This window comes from Rhinolophus hipposideros, assembly GCF_964194185.1.
Source record: "Rhinolophus hipposideros genome assembly, chromosome: X".
Classification (NCBI taxonomy): Eukaryota; Metazoa; Chordata; class Mammalia; order Chiroptera; family Rhinolophidae; genus Rhinolophus; species Rhinolophus hipposideros.
In genome coordinates, this window is record NC_138046.1 from 70,766,481 (window position 1) to 70,783,751 (window position 17,271).

General features: G+C 37.3%; 1 protein-coding gene across 2 annotated transcripts in view; it reads right to left on the minus strand.

The window, feature by feature from the left end:
* Positions 1 to 6,542: 6,542 nt before the first annotated feature.
* Positions 6,543 to 17,271, minus strand: part of KLHL4 (kelch like family member 4) — an 80,944-nt gene continuing 70,215 nt past the window's right edge. For both annotated transcript variants that reach the window (XM_081042498.1, XM_081042499.1), the window contains exons 10-11: positions 9,903 to 10,074; positions 6,543 to 8,145 (exon numbers count right to left, since the gene is read on the minus strand). In XM_081042498.1, coding sequence (XP_080898624.1) covers positions 8,086 to 8,145; positions 9,903 to 10,074 — 232 coding nt within the window. In that variant the 3' untranslated portion in view covers positions 6,543 to 8,085. The remainder of the gene's footprint in view (positions 8,146 to 9,902; positions 10,075 to 17,271) is intronic.

Consider the following 17,271-nt stretch of genomic DNA (forward strand, 5'->3'; position numbering starts at 1 on the left):
ATACACCATGGAATACTATTCGGCGTTAAGGAAAGATGATATAGGAGCATTTGTGACAACATGGATGAATCTTGAGAGTATAATGCTAAGGGAAATAAGTCAGAAAGAAAAAGCAGAGAACCATATGATTTCACTGATATGTGGTATATAAACCGAAAACAACAAAAGAAGAAGACAAGCAAATGAGAAACAAAAACTAATAGACACAGACAATAGTTTAGTGGTTATTAGAGGGTAAGTGGGGTGGGGGTTGGGAGATGAGGGTAAGGGGGATCAAATATATGGTGATGGAAGGAGAACTGACTCTGGGTGGTGAACACACGATGGCATTTATAGATGATGTAATACCGAAGTGTACACCTGAAAGCTATGTAATTTTACTAACAATTGTCACCCCAATAAATTAAAATAAATAAATAAATAAATAAATAAATAAATAAATAAATAAATAAATAAATAAAATATAATAAAGCTCATACCGGGGAGAAACAATAGACACATGTCCTTTTACATTTCCTCGTTTTTAAATAAATTTATGGTGGAACATTGGGGGACAGTGTGTTTCTCCAGGGCCCATCAGTTCCAAGTAGTTGTCCTTCAACATAGTTGTGAAGGGTGCAAACTGCCATCCCACACGGGAATTGAACCAGCCACCTTGTTGTTCAGAGCTCACACTCTAACCATCTGAGCCACCTGGCCACCCGTCCGGAAGCTCAGCTTCAGCTCATTGTCTTCAATCTAGTTGTGGTGGGCACAGCTCACTGGCCCATGTGGGAATCGAACCGGCAACTCTGTTGTTCAGAGCTTGTCCTCTAACACTCCGGCCACCCTACATTTCCCCCTTTTTTTTGCTGTATTTAGTCCACACAAGTCAATATTGTTGTGTGTTCAGCAATGAACTTGGTGGAGAAATAATGCAATGATGTGATGTACTGGTTAGAATCAGAGAGGCCTCAGACTTCACTGCAGTCATATTGGTCCCAGTGAAAGAGGGCGTTATGCAACAGCTGTCTGCAGGGGAATAAGTAATTGCTACTACCCAAACTGAGAGTTAGGATCCTGAAGCCTGGTACCTGTGCTAAGTCAAGAACCAGAGGACAGGGTCAGGTAATTTAGATGAGAACAGTGGAATTGGTGATGTGGGTAGAAAAAGGGAATCTGATGAATTCTCCTAAAAGGTGGTATACAAGGTTGGACAATTAATTTTGTGAACTCATCCTAGAAAAATTGCTACATACCTTATTGCTGAATATGACTATGGTCACCTTCAAAGTACTCCCCTTGGGAAGCTATTCAATGACGCCAGTACCTGGTCCACGCTTCAAAGCAATTTTGGAACTCTTTTTCTGGAATGGCCATCAGAGCTGTCATTGTATTACTATTGATGTCCTGAATGTCATAAAAATGTCTTCCTTTCAATATTTCCTTTATCTCCAGGTATAGAAAGAAGTAATTGGGCACCAATTACTTCAGGTGAATCGGGAGGGTATTCCAATACAGTTATTTGTTTACTGGCTAAGAACTCCCTCACAGACAGTGCTGTGTGAGTTGGTGCATTATTGTGATGCAGGAGCCATGAATTGATGGTGAAAAGTTCATGTCGTCTAAGTTTTTCGTGAAGCTTTCTCAGCACTTCCAAATAATAAACTTGGTTAACTGTCCAGTTCGTACAAATTCATAATGAATAATCTTTCTGATATCAAAAAAGTTTAGCAACATCATTGCAACAAATTCTCAAACTTAATTGTCCAACCTCGTATTGCTGATTTTGTCATATTATGTTGACTCAGGTATAGAATTGTATTCTGAAGGCACCCCAAAGGCACCATGAAATTCTTGTTGGAATCAATTGCAACAGTTTGCTCTTAGCTTCCAGTGTACTGTTAGTGTACTACAAGGCTCTGTGTGTGTGTGTGTGTATGTGTGTGTGTGTGCGCGTGCATATGCATCTGTACTTCTTCCTGTGTCAGGATTACCACACAGTGGAGAGGAGAAGCTGGTTAGGAAGTGAGAGAAGGTAGCAGCAAAGTTTTTTGGGTTTTAGTAGTAGTGGTTCTGCTAACTTTTCAATGTGATGGAAGTTAGGATGCATGACACTTTTGAGGTAGATACTACCATATTTCCCCGAAAATAAGACCTAGCCAGATCGTCATTTCATCCATTATTGAAAAATGAGGTATTGAAGTCTCCCACTATTAATATAAAACTGTGTATTTCCCCTTCAATTCTGTCAGTGTTCACCTCATGTCTTTTGGAGCTCTGATGTTTTTTGCATTGATAATTATCAGGAATATTGGCCTGTAGTTTTCTTTTCTTGCATTGTCCTTATCTGGCTTTGGTATCAGGGTAATGCTGCCCTCATCAAATGAGTTTGGGAGTGTTCCTTCCTTCTTACTAGAGCCCTTGCCTGCCCTGTGCTGAGTTGGGTTGAAAGCCTGAGATAGGGTAGTCAGCTTGGCACTGGGCTTTCCTCAATACTTGAGTTCACGGGTGTTCCCCTGGAGCCTGGGTTGCAGACTTTGGTTGGGAGCGTGAGGCCACAGGAGCAACGCAGGGCAGCAGGAACCAGCCCATGCTACAGTATGCGGGGGACCTACTGGAGACCACTGGGAGCCTGTTGTCATGGGAGTTGCCTGGGGCCATGGGAGCTGGCTGGTGCTGGCATAAGCTGGGAGCCAAGATTCATAGAAGCCCATCAGGAACCTGGTGCCAAGGGAGTCAACTATCACCATGGTGGGCGGGGATTTTGGGACCACTGGAGCTGCCTTGGAATCATGGAAACCAGCAAGTGCCAGAGTGGATCGGGGGCCTCGGTTCACGGGAGCACTCTCTACAGAATCACTTGTGGCTACTAGTCGCCCAGAACTGCTGGAGCTAGTCAGTTCTCTGGTGGTCCAGAAGCCTGAGTTTGTAGGCGTCTTCTGTGAACCTGGAGCAGAAAAACCTGCCTGGAGCCATATAAGCTGCCTTGGGCTACTGGAGTTGGCAGGCACCAGTGTGAGATGAAGGCTTGGCTTCCTGGGAGCCTGCTGGAAGTCTGGTGATATGGAAGCCAGGTGCCAGGATGATCTACGGGCCTGGATTTGAGGGGGTCTGATGAGAGCTCAGTACTGCAGACACCATCTGGTGTAGCAGGAGCCACCTGGTTTCACTCAAGTTGTCAGGTTCAGGGGCGAGATGGGGGCCTAGATTTAAAGGGTCCCACCTGGTACCTGGTGCTGAAGATACCAGCTGTGGTGATTAGAACCAGTGGGTTCCAGGGTGAGCTAAGGGCCTGAGTTCCAGGAACCCCACTGAGTGCCTGGTGTTAGGAGCCACCAGGGGCCATGGGAGTGTCCTGAGGCCTCTGGAGCTGTCAAGTGCCCGAGTGCAATGAGAGCCTCAGTTCCCACGAGCCCACCAGGACACCTGTGGTGGAAGAGGCCTAAAACCAGGGGAGGTGCCAGGAATGCTGGAGTAGGCAGGCACCAGGATGAGCCGGAAGCCTGGGTTTGTGGTAGCCTGCTGGGAGCCCTGTCATGAAATCTGTTAGGGACACAGAGTAGGCAGCTGCTAACGTGAACCTGTCCCTCGCTTCACAGGAGCCCACAGGAACTTTGGGCCAAGGACCCCACTTGAGGCCACCAGAGCCAGCAGGCACCAGAGTGAAATGTGTGCCTGGGTTCCTGGGATCCCTTAGGGAGCCTGGTGTCATGATGTCCATTTGGGGCTACTTAGAGTAGGCAAATGAGGAGAGGAACAAGGGCCTTGCTTCTTGGGAACCTGAGGAGTCCTGCCATGGGAGCAGCCTGAGGTTGTGCAAGTTGCCTTAGGCCGTAAGATAGAGTAGGCAGGCACTGAGTGAGGCGGCTCTGGGTTCATGGGACCCGCTGGGAACATGGTGCCAAGAACGCTGTTTGGGGCTGCCAACGAATACCAGGGTGCTCGGTTCCCAGGAACCTGCAGAGAGCCACTGAGGATTACAGGAGTCTGCCTGGTGCTCGCCAGGATCTGCCCTGGGATCCACGGAAAGTTAGCTTCTCACTTTACTCTCCTTCTCCCACTGGGAATGTGCCTCCAACTTGGGCTGCTTGGGCTTGGTGGAAAGGTAATGCGGTAGTGTAAATTTATCTTTCATACCCTCCTCGATGTGTCCTTTCTTATTTCTGTGTTTTACCCACATGATGTAAATGTGAACCTATTTTTCCGTACATGGATAGTTGTTCAAATTGATGTTGGGTGGGGTGAAGAGGAACAAGCAGTAGAAATTCCTATGTTGCCATTTGGCTGACATCACTCTCCTAAAAGATCTTTCTGATTTTCTTTTTAGGCCTATTTTAAAATAAGACTAGTTGTGCTCTTATGCCAGAACCTACATGTGACCCAATTCTGTTAATTCTAATTAGTTGTGATCCAGATAGGAGTATTTAACCACTCAGATAGAGACTGAATTTAGCATATGGAACTGGGCTGTTTGTATGAGCATCTCCATGACCTTAGATGAAACATGAACTTATCAAATTCACCTGATCTTTGTAGAGGAGTGGTCATCAAATTCTGATTATCACTTGGAATACAATCTAAATTATGTAGACTTGGGTTTTGTAGATATTTCATAAATTCAGCCCTAATGTATGTATGTATCACTAGGGCCTAAGACACAGTAGATACTTAATAAATGTGTCACAGGGATACTAGTTTGAAGAATATTAATGTGCTTTCATCTTTTAACATTTACTCATGTATCAGATTTCCAATATTAATGTACTTTTATCTTTTGATATTTACTCATGTATGAAATTTCCCTTATTTGGCTAGATGTGTCCATTTCTCATTGTTTGAGTATTCTGTGCACGTGCACACAGTGGAGAGGATTAGGATAACAGGAATGCAATAAAAGGAAAAAAAAGAGGATGTCAATAGTAAACTTTTAGCATCTCAAAGAGGATTACTTTCCTCGTCCATGGCAGGCAATACTCTTGAAAAATAAATATTGTCAAGAGAGTAAAAAAATGCTATAAACACCTTATTTAACGATTCCTTTGACATATGGAGAGCCAGGTTGGTGAAATAGGAAGTTCACATGGTGTCTTCCACAGACTAGAGAGGAGATACTTCTTCCATCACTCAGGTTGTGGCTTAGAGGGGGATATGCTATAAAGGAAGTCCATGATGAGGAGGACAGTAACTGGAAAACCAGTCACTCTACTTCAGATGACAGCTGAGGAAAAGTGTTTTATGGTCTTTTTACTTTCCCTGAACAAAGATCTTAGGGTAGGAGTCTTGTTAGAGAGCTTAAAGAAAGGGAATATCTGAAATCAGAACAATTTTAGTTCTATCCCCTCTAGGAGGAGAATGTGTTTCAGTGTTTCCTCCATATCACAATGGGGCAGCAACCACATGTGAGTCAAATTGATGAAAGTTAGTCAGGGAGGGAAACCAAGTTTAGTATCCCAGAGTCTTCTGCAGCTTCTGTGTGGTATAGAAGGTATTTATACGTTCCGTCATGCCCTGTGGAAATACAGGGAAGGTAGCCAATGGTGTTGTCTGGTAAGTCATCGCGATCGAGGCTGAGGGCAGCAAACTGGGGAACCCTGAGCAAGGACAGTAATTACACACACACAAAAAAAATCAAGAACAAACATTTTCTTTCCAGTCTGAGTATAATGTATAAACGTGTCATCCCTCATGCTTGTTGAAAGAATATATAAATTAGTAACTCCCTTTCTTATTAACTTAAACCACCCTGCTAGGTCATGTTCACTATGCCATAGGAACAAGGAGCCTGCCCCTATAACTACTTTCCCCAGCTAGGTTTAACTGAGGTAAGCAGTTATGTTTTAGTGCCTCTGCACTAAAAAAAGAGCAACAGCTCTGCAGTTCTCCATGCTGATGGCCTAGATCTGCTCAGATTTTGTCCATCCAGCTAGGCCATTGTGGCCTGAGCACAGTTTTCAAATGCAGCTATGCAGCAGTAGCCCTGGGCAACATACTACATATCTGTTCTACTAATCAACAGCAGATAAAAATGAAACAAGCCCAACTGAACCATCAAGAAGATGGTATTCAATCTCCACTTGCCTGAGCGGCATTACTCTGGACATCTTTTCTTGATCTCCCTATTGGTGCCATCTGGCTGTGACTGAAACATTGGCAAGCTGGGCTGCGATAGGTCCTTTGATCTTTTCTTTTTCCCACTGGCTCACACTCCATTTTAACTTGACAGGCCAAGCTGTGCTCTGGGATAAAAAGTTTATGTAACTCTTCTACATTGATTTGGATAAGGTATGAATTCAAAGATCCTACAGAGCTCTGTGTGTGTGTGTGTGTGTGTGTGTGTGTGTGTCTTTTGTTTTTTCATAGCATATCTATGTCTCCATCTCTACCCCTAGAACTCAAGATGTCAATAGCTCTCTGTTTAGAATTAAAGACAATTGCAGGGGTAAGGAACAAAGGAAGGAAATTATATTTTTATATTTAAATACGGTATTTTTGCTGTTTGGATAAAAATATTAAAAAGTCATTTCAAACTGCATTTGACATAATCTAAAGCCACACTCTTTATAACCAGAGGAAATAGATTTTATTTAAATTCAATTTGTCAAAGTACAAATATCTTTGTACAACTTATGTTGCTCTTTTTTTTTTAAACTTAAAAAGTAGTGGTACATTTTATAAGTGTCTCTCTGGATTTTACTTGTTGGTTTCACATACTACAATACAAAGCTTGTTTAAAAGAACATATTGCAGAAATTCTAAAATTGTACATTACTTTTAAAGTTACTTTCATATAGAAGTTTCCTTAACATTTTACCTTAAATATTTTTGTAATGTGATAATGGAAGTAAAAATTTAAAGGTAAAATACTACCCAACTAGCCATTTTGTTGTTTTTTAATTCAAAAATGTTTATTGTAGTGCATATATCCTCAACATTTTCTGATGTATGAATATAACATTAACAGAAAAGCATGTATTAGTACATGAAAGATAATTACAGAATTTATCATGGATTGAATATTTTTGTGTTTCCAAGTGTAATATTGTCGAACATCTCAATTTTACTGCACTTTAAAAATTGTTTTTGAGGGCTGGCCCGGTGGCTCAGGTGGTTGGAGCTCCATACTCCTGACTCCAAAGGCTGCCGGTTCGATTCCCACATGGGCCAGTGGGCTCTCAACCATAAGGTTGCCAGTACAATTTAAAAAAAAAAATTGTTTTTGAAAATTTGTTAAACTTAATGGTAGGTGTTTACAGAGCTCACAGAAATGTTTGAGGAGAATGTTACTTTCTATACAAGTGAGGCCCTGAAATTTTAAAGCTAAGGTCACAGTTTACATCAATATGATAAACATTCACTATTTTTATTATATAGATTATGTATATGAAATGACCAGTAATATTTTGATGGTAACAAATCTAACAAGACAACATGTTAAGTAATACCAAATTTATGTGTATGCTTTGGAAGATGGTACTTTAAAAGTGTAAGCTTGTGAAAATTTTAAAATACTGTGATCATCACAACAAATTATGTCAATGAGTTTTTGTTTTCCCTCAACACAGTAAAAGCTTTCTTCTCGGTAAATGTGAGGTATCATTTAGCTATTTGAGATATTTTTTTTGAATAAGACAATGATGTCTTACTGAAAATCAGACTTTATATTTTAAGCTGTAGATGTTCTGTTTTATATTAGTTATGTTCCACATAATAGAGTACCTTTTTTTTTAAGAAATAGAAAATGTTTTTAACCTCTCAGACTCTTAACAATTAACAATTATTTTATAATCTCTCATATCTTGGCCATTATCAATTTCTTGTAAACATTTTAAAATAATGAGGCTAAACTTAGACTAGTGGACTTCCATTTATATTATCAGCTGTAACAACATATAAACTTAACTCTTATAGGTAATGTATGTTTAGAAACTTGTTTTGGCTTCACAAATTAGAACAATTATAATTATAACTACATATTAAAATAACAGAAGAATTTTCATGTTTGATTACTAACTGAAGGAAAGAACATTTTTCTTCTTCTTCTCTTCTTCCTACTCCATTTCTAAAAAAAAATATCCAGTTTCCTTCCCTTTGATAAAGATAGCTTTATGGTAACTTCAACACCACAACACATGCACCAGCTCTTCCCATGTTAACAGGAACTTCCTAACACAGGAAACAACAAAACAAACAAAATTAAAACAAGAAAAGTAATGAAGTTTGAATGAACTCTGTGTTTAGCATAATATAGCATGTTGGAGTTGATACAGTCTTTAGCTATCTTGGTTTAACCTACACCTCGCATTAAGACGAGGGAAAATGTAGCCCAGATAACAGTCCAGTATGGTAGAAAAAAGTACAGTCTTTAAAATGATGTAGTAGATCTGAGTTTGAGGAGCAGGTGATAATGAGTAAGTTCCACCTCTCTGGTAATTTCTCACTTGAAAAATTACAGCTAATAACACTTCAAGAATAAGTTAGAATTAACTGACATAATGAATGAAAATAACTTGGCATATAGTAGTTATTTTTTCACTTTTTTTCTTTTTATTTCTTTTTTATTTTTAAATTGCAGTTGACATTCAATTTTATTTTATACTGGTTTCAAGTGTACCGCATGGTGGTTAGACATTTATATAATTTAAGTGTTCCGGTAAGTCTAATGCCCACCTGCCTCCATACATGTTATTACAACATTATTGACTATATTCCCTATGCTGTACTTTATATCTCTGTGACTACTCATTTTATAACTACCAATGACATATAGTAGTTATAATTCCATTATTTGTTAGTTCTGTTTTACTCTCTCAAACATTACACAATAAAACAGTGAAAATCCAGGAATAGAATCTAGGTCTCTTAGGTACTAGTTTACAATTTTCAGGAAAGTAAATTTCACCGGCTCAGACAAATATTTTGATTAGTGTAGTTCACCTAACTCCTTGTTTGCTAAAATGTTTTCTGCCATTTCTAGATGATCTTAAGTATTGATAAAGTAAAGAACTACCTATATGGCAGAATTTAAGTGATTCCAAGGGTCTTAGTAAATCAAATTGTTGAAGGAGATGGAAACCCATTATCAGCTGTCAATATATTAACACATTTATTTAGAACAGTAACCAGCTCACTAGGTAGAAAACAGAGCAGCATGAAATCAGTATAGGGGAAGGTGAGGTTGGATACCAGATACAAGGTTTGCCTGTTTGTGGAAATGGTGAAGAGTTAATCAGACGTCATGTTTTTATTAATCCATAATGTAATTAGCAAAACACCATTAGACATTTTGGAATAAATATGGCGCTGTCACTGGAAAAAACTGTCAGGCATCAATTTGGCTTTGCATCCCCTAGATGTGCTTTCAGTACCCCTTCTTTACTCTCCTTGTAATTCCTTCTGTTAGATGCCCAGCACTCTTGAGATTGTTTAATTCCAGTCTCTTACTGAGCATTAATTTTCTTAAATGACTGATTAAGTTAAGACTGTCACAGTTCATACAATCTCCATGAGGAAGGGACTGAAAGATTTTTCTCCTGGACATCAGCTGATAAAATGGGGCAGATATGGGTGGACAAGGACATTGCTCCTTGGTTCTCAAGTCATAATACATACATATAAAGTTGGGCAGAAAGTAAGGCTCTTGAATGATTGAACCTGACTCACTTTTCTGTCAAGTGAATGATCCATACAGTCAAGAGATGGTTCTATCCCTTTTCATTTCAGTACTGATGGATCCTGCTAATAATCACTTAAGATCAACTAGTAATTTCATATAGCGTAGATAAAGCATGTACTATCAATTTCACTAAGAAAATCTGGTTAGGCCCTAAAGGGTAAGAGAATGGAATTAATTCCAAATGTATATTAAAAATATTTTATTAAGACCTGAAATATACCAATTTGAGTACTTTTAATAAGAGTACCTGTTTCCATTCATCTTTCTGTGCATCGTATGACTCAACAGTGTTCAAATAAGCATGTCCGTCATAGCCTCCCACTACAAAGAGCTTGTCTCCTAGGGCACACACAGCAACAGCATCACGGGGAACACTCAGAGGCGCCACAGTTGACCAGGAATCATTTTTTGGATCATACCTTAAGAGTTTAAGAATACGATTGAGAGGAGAAGTCCAATAGTGTTAACATTAAAATAATAAGCATTGATCAGATGTATACTTGTCTAATAGAAGGAATTAAAAATACCTTATAAATAATGAAGTGTACTGTGACTAATAAATGTAAAAGGTAAGTACATGACAAAATTCTTTTTAGCCACCAGAGGACACTCAAAGCATGTCAAAAACATATCTCCTTTCTAAAACACCATGCATATCTTTGCTCAGTACTGAGATTCCCCATGAGGAAATCTCACATATTAACATCTTAACGTTTTGTGGAAAATGCACCATCTCTCATTTAGTATGCTGGGTGGAGAGCCTTCATTTTTCTCTTATTCTCTGTTTATCAAAGGTATACATCAGATGCCTAATCCTGTTTATATGAGAGCATGCATTTTTTAAGTAAACCTGAATTACCTTTTAGTTTTAGAGAATGTAGTGCACTGGTTTTTAATACTATTTGGTATTAGAGTGACCATAATCTTATCCTATATTTTTCCCCTGTGAGAGTTCCTATTTATCTTTCAAGAGCCTTGGATTATTTCCCCCATTTTAATCTGAATTTAATTCCTTATCTCCAAACCTTTTCTGTTAGCAAAACAAAAGAGAATTCAGGAAGTGATATTAATTAAAATCTGCATCAATAATTCTTTCCTAAAATTTGAGACTATGATTTTAAAATACATAATACTAAAATCTAAAAGAGGTGAACAATAAAAGAAAACTCATATAGTTATACATGGAAATGATCCCTGATTTATGTTGGCCTAATTGTAAAATCCAAATAAAGATAATCATTTTACAAAAGAGACATTAATTCATTACTTTTTACTAATGTCCTTTATTTCTACTACCCCTCTTATTTCTGTTTTTATATCTTTAGTCATATTCTAAATTATCTGACCCAAGCTCCCATGTGAAATTAACCTTACATCCAGTAACACTTTTAATAATGTCTGAGATCAGCAATAATTAAAACAACATGAATATCCAGTAAATATTGTTCAGTGTCATGGACTGTATTACCTTAAATTCTGATGTTATAATAAAACCCAGAATCAGAAAATTCACATCTATATCTTTAACTAAACTGAATATTCAACACAATTACTATTGTTAATTGAGACTGCACTCAGTAACAGAGTACACACATACATGAATGGTGAACCAAGGCTCATAGAAGGATTCCCTTACTTATTTGCAAACCAAACCCAAGACTGTTATGCATGTGCATGATAATTAATGCTCAAAAATATGGCTAATGTTCATATTATCTGCATAATGCTTGATTAAAAAGAGGGTTTTGCGGACTGTTGACTCTTTTGAAGAAAAAATTGGCAATATGGTTACCATCTGTAAAGACACAAGAACAGTTATTAAATAAAGAGTAAGTTACCATATGCCTTTCAAATTAAAATAGCATCACATTTCTTTTTGTTTCACTTTTGTTTTTCTATCTCTCCTCCTTACTTTATTTATTTTTTTATTTTCCAATTACATTTGATATTCACTCTTATTTTATATTAATTTCAGGGTACAGAATGGTGGTTAGACATTCATATAATTTATGAAGTGATCCCGCCAATTAGTATACTACCCAACTGGCACTAGACATAGAAATTACAATATTATTTGACCATATTCCCGATGCTGGGTTTAACATCTTCGTGACTATTTTGTAACTACCAATTTGTACTTCTTAATCCCTTCACCTTTCTTGCCCAGCCCCCCCAAATCCCTATCTAGCAACCCTCAGTTTGTTTTCTATACCTTTGAGTCTGTTTGTTTTGTTTCTTCTTTTATTTTGTTCTTTAGATTTCATATATAAGTGAAATCATATGGTATTTATCTTTCTCTGTCTGACTTATTTCATGTAGCATAATACCGTCTAAGTCCATCCATGTTGTTGCAAATGGTAGCATTTCATTCTTTTTTATGGCCAAGTAATATCCCATTGTATATATGTACCACCTCTTCTTTATATAATTGTCTATTGATGGGCACTTAGGTTGCTTCCATATCTTGGCTATTGTAAATAATGCAGCAATGAACAAAATGAACAACTTTTCAAGTTAGTGTCTTGTATTTCTTCGGATAAATACCCAGATATGGAATGGCTGAGTAATAAGGTAGTTCTAATTTTAATTTTATGGGGAAACTCCATACTGTTTTCCATACTGGCTGCACCTATTTGCAATCCTACCAACAGTGCACGAGGGTTCCTTTTCCTCTACATCCTCGCCAACACTTTTTTTCAATTTTTTTTTACATTCATTATTATTTTACATTAATTTCAGGTCTACGTCATAGTGGTTAGACATTTGTATAATTTAAGAAGTATAATTTAAGAAGATAATTTAAGATCCCCCTAACTAATCTAGTACCCATCTGGCACTATACATAGCTATTACCATATTATTGACTATATTCCCTATACTTTACTTGACATCCCGGTGACTATTTTGTAATTACCAATTTGTACTTCTTAATCCCCTCACCTTTTTCAGCCGGTAGCCCAAGCCCCCTCCCATCTTTCACCCCAACAAATCTAGTACCCATCTAACACTATACAGTTATTAAAATATTATTGACTATAGTCCTTGTGCTATACTCTACATCCCCATGTCTACTTTGTAACAACCAATTTGTACTTCTTAATCCCTTTCCCTTTTCATCCACCTCCAATCCCTCCCATCTGGCAGCCATCAAAATGTTCTCTGTTATCTATGAGTGTTTCTGTTTTGTTTATTTTGTTCTTTAGATTCCACATATAAGTGAAATCAATTTCCATCTGTCTGTCTCTGTCTTACATACTCCACTCAGCATAGTACCCTCCATGCCCATCCATGCCATCACAGACGGCAACAACCCATTCCCTTCCATGGCAGAGCTATATTCCATTGTATATACGTACCACCTCCTCTTTATTCATTCATGGACACCCAGGCTGCCTCCATATCTTGGCCATTGTAAACAATGGTGCAATGAACATATGGATGCACAAGTCCCCTCAAGGTAGCATTTTGGGTTTCTTTGAATAAATACCCAGAAGTGGCATTACTGGATCTTTCTATGTCTCATGTTATAGCCTTTGTTTTAAAGTCTATTTTGTGTGATATAAGTATTGCTACTTCAAATTTTTTTTTTCATTTTCATGAAATAACTTCTTCCATCCCTTAACTTTCAGTCTGAGTGTGTTTTCCAATCTGAAGTGAGTCTCTTGTAGGAAGCCTTTATAAGGGTTCTCTTATCCATACAGCCACACTATATTTTGATTGAAGAATTTAATTTGTTTACATTGAAAGTAACAGTTGATAGATACATAGTTATTGCCATTTTATTATTCATATTTTTTATCCTTTTTTTCATCTTAAAGAAGTCCCTCTAACTTGCCTTGGTGGTGATGGACTTCTTTAGTTTTTTTCTTCTCTGGGAAACTGTATCTGTTCTTTGATTCTAAATGATAGACTTTTTGGGTAGTCTTGGTTGTAGATCCTCGCTTTCTTTTGCTGTGAATATTTCCTGCCAATCCCTTCCGGCTTGCAGAGTTTCTGTGGAGAAATCAGCTAACAATCTTACAGGAGATCCCTTATAAGTTACTAGTTGCTGTGCTCTTGCTGCTTTTAGGATTCTCTCTTTGTCTTTAACTTTTGCCATTTTAGTTACAGTGTGTCTTGGTGTAGGCCTGTTTTGGTTCATCTTGTTTGGGACTCACTGCACTTCCTGGACTTGTATGTCTATTTCCTTCACCAGGTTATAAAACTTTTCAGTCATTATTTATTCAAATAGGTTCTCAATCCCATGCTTTCTCATTTTTCCTTCCAGTATTGCTATGATGCAAGTGTGTTACTCTTGATATCATCCCTGAGATCTCTTAAACTATCCTCATTTTTTAAATTATTTTTTTCCTTTTGCTGTTCCAATTAGGTATTTCCTTCTACTTTGTTCTCCAAATCACTGACTTGATATTCTGCTTCAACTAATCTTCTGTTGATTCCTTTACGGTATTCTTCATTTCCATTATTGTATGCTTCATATCTGACTTTAAAAAAATTGTTTCCGTGTCCTTCTTTATGCTTACTATCTCTTCGTTGAAGTTCTCAGTAAGTTCCTTAAGCATCCTTATAATCATTGTTTTGAACTCTGCTTCTGGTAGATTACTTGCCTCCATTTTATTTAATTCATTTTCTGGAGTTTTCTCCTGTTGTTTTTTTTTGTTGTTGTTGTTGTTGTTGTTTTTTCATTCGGGAGATGTTTCTTTGTTTTCTAATTTTGGCTGCCTCACCGTGTTTGTCTCTACGTCTCCCAGTCTTGCAGTCTCCCTGGTAACCTGACCTGGGTGCTACAGGAGTAAACCTCGTGTGGGTTGTGTGCTTTCCTGTTGTAGTTGAGCTTTGAATGCTGTTGGAAAGTTTTGGGGTAGAATTGACCCTCAGTCTTACTGGCTATAAAAGTTGGCCACACTCACAGCATATGAGCTCCTTGTTGGAGCTGACACCATGGAGTGGGATTTGCCCCAGTGGGCTCAGGAACCTGCCACAACCGCCCTTTAGGTGTGCCATACGTGATGCTATTTTATGTATTCTAGATTCTTTTCCTTATGCAATGGGTACTTTAAGATAAATTAAATTTGATTTATTGGTCAGTAAAATTATATAGGTTTCAAGTGTACAATTCTATCATACATCATCTGTATATTGCATTGTGTGTTCACCACTAAGTAAAATTTCCTTCCGTCACCATATATTTGACCCGCTATATCCTCTTCTACCTCTCCCTCTCCTCCCTTTCCCTCTGGTAACCACTAATCTGTTGTTAGTACCCATGAGTTTTTGTTTATTTTTTTTTCATTTGTTGCTTTGTTTTATATTCCACATATGAGTGAGATAATATGGTTCTCAATGTTTTCTGTCTGACTTATTTCACTTAGCAGATAATGTCAAGATTCATCCATGTGGTTGCAAATGACAGTATTTCATCCTTTGTTATGGCTGTTGGCATTGTACATATGAGCCACATCTTCTTTATACAATAATCTGTTGAAGGACACTCTGGTTGTTTCCATGCCTTGGCCACTGTGAATAATACTGCCTAGGAATAAACTTAACAAAGGATGTGAAGGACCTATGGATTGAAAAACTGTAAGACATTAGAAGACACACACACACATAAAAATGGAAAAAAAAATTCCATGTTCATGTATTGGAAGACTCAGCATAGTTTAAATGCCCATATTACCCAAGGCTATGTACGAATTTTAATATAATCTCTTTCAAAATATCAATGGCATTTTTTAAAAAAGAAATAGAACAAAAATTCATCGGATTTATATGGAATCATAAAAGACCCCAAATAGCAAAAGCATTCCTGAGAAAAAAGAACAATACTGGTGGTATCACACTCACTGACTTCAAATTATACTACAAAGCCACAATAGTCAAAACAGCATGGTATTGGTAGAAAAACAGACACACAGATCAATGGAACAGAATTGAGAATCCAGAAATAAACCCACATATATATGGGCAGTTAATTTTCAACAAAGGAGCAAAAAAATACAATGGAGAAAAGAAAGCCTTTTCAATAAAATTGGAAAGCCACTGCAAAAGAATGAAACTAGACTGCTGTTTGTCACCATATACAAAAAATTAACTCAAATTAGATCAAAGACCTAAATATAATGTCTTGTATTTTTTTCAATCTATAGGTCCTTCACATCCTTTGTTGAGTTTATTACTATGCAGTCTGATTCATGGTGGCCAAGACATGGAAACAACCAAAGTGTCTTTTGGATAGATGATTGGATAAAGCAGATGTAGTACATGTAACAACATAGTGAAAAGGCAACTCCCAGAATCAGAGACTCGATTAACAAATTATGTAACTGACAAGGGATCAATATATGGAATATATAAAGAACTCCTATGACACAAAACAACAAAAAGATACGAAACCCAATTAAAAATGAGCAAAAGGCTCGAATAGACATTTCTTTAAAGAAAATATACAAATGTACAAATGGCCAATAACATGTCAAGATGCTCAATGTCACTAATTATTAGGGAAATTCAAATGACAACCACAAGGAGATATCACTTCAAATTCATTGGGATATCTAGTAAAAACAGAAGAAAACAAAACAAAAACCAGAAAATAACAAGTGTTGGTGAAGATATGCAATAATTGGAACTCTTTTGCTTTATTGGAGGGAATAAAAAATGGTGCAGCCTCAATGGGAGAAAAAACTATGGAGGTTCCTCAAAAATGTAAAAAATACAGTTACCGTATGATAAAGCAATTACACTTTTGTGTGTATACCCAAAAGAATTGAAAACAGAGTTTCAAACATTTGTACAACTACAATGTGCAGCATTATTCACAGTATCCAAAAGTTGGAAGCAACCTAATTGTCCACTGATGAATGAATGGAAAAACAAAATGTGGCGTATACATATAATCTGATATTCTTCAGCTTTAAAAATGAAAGGGAATTCTGACAAATGGTATAACATGGAAGAACCTTGAAGAATTGTGCTAAGTAACATAAGCCAGTCACCAAAGGATAACTACTTATGACTTCAGTTTTATCACATGCCTAGAATTGTCAGATTTATAGACTAAAAGTTAAATGGTGGTTGCCAGTAGTTGAAGTGAAGGAGGAATGGGGATTTATTATTTAATGTGTATGGAATTTTATTAGGTTAGTGCAAAAGTAATTGTGGTTTAAAAGGTTAAAAACAATTGCAAAAACAGCAATTACTTTTGCACCAACCTAATAGTTTGAGGAGATGAAAAAAGTTCTGGAGATAAATGATGGTGATGTTTTCACAACAATGTGAATGTACTTAATGCCACTGGATTGTACACTTTATAATGGTAAAAATGGCAAACTGTATGTCATGAAATTTTGCCACACTAAAAAAATAATCTGGCATAATGAAGAGTTGATCAATAATTACCTTGCTAACTATCGGTAGAACTATTGTGGATAATCTCAGTGTCACATATATTTGGCTGTACTATAGTATATATATGAGGCATTGCTTGACCATATTTACATTTTGCATAATGTTAAAATATGTTTGCCTCTCTTAAGAACTGATCTCAGGTAAAGCATTTCAGATATACACTGAGTAGCAGGAAGCTGGTTACTTAAGATTAAACTTAAAACAAA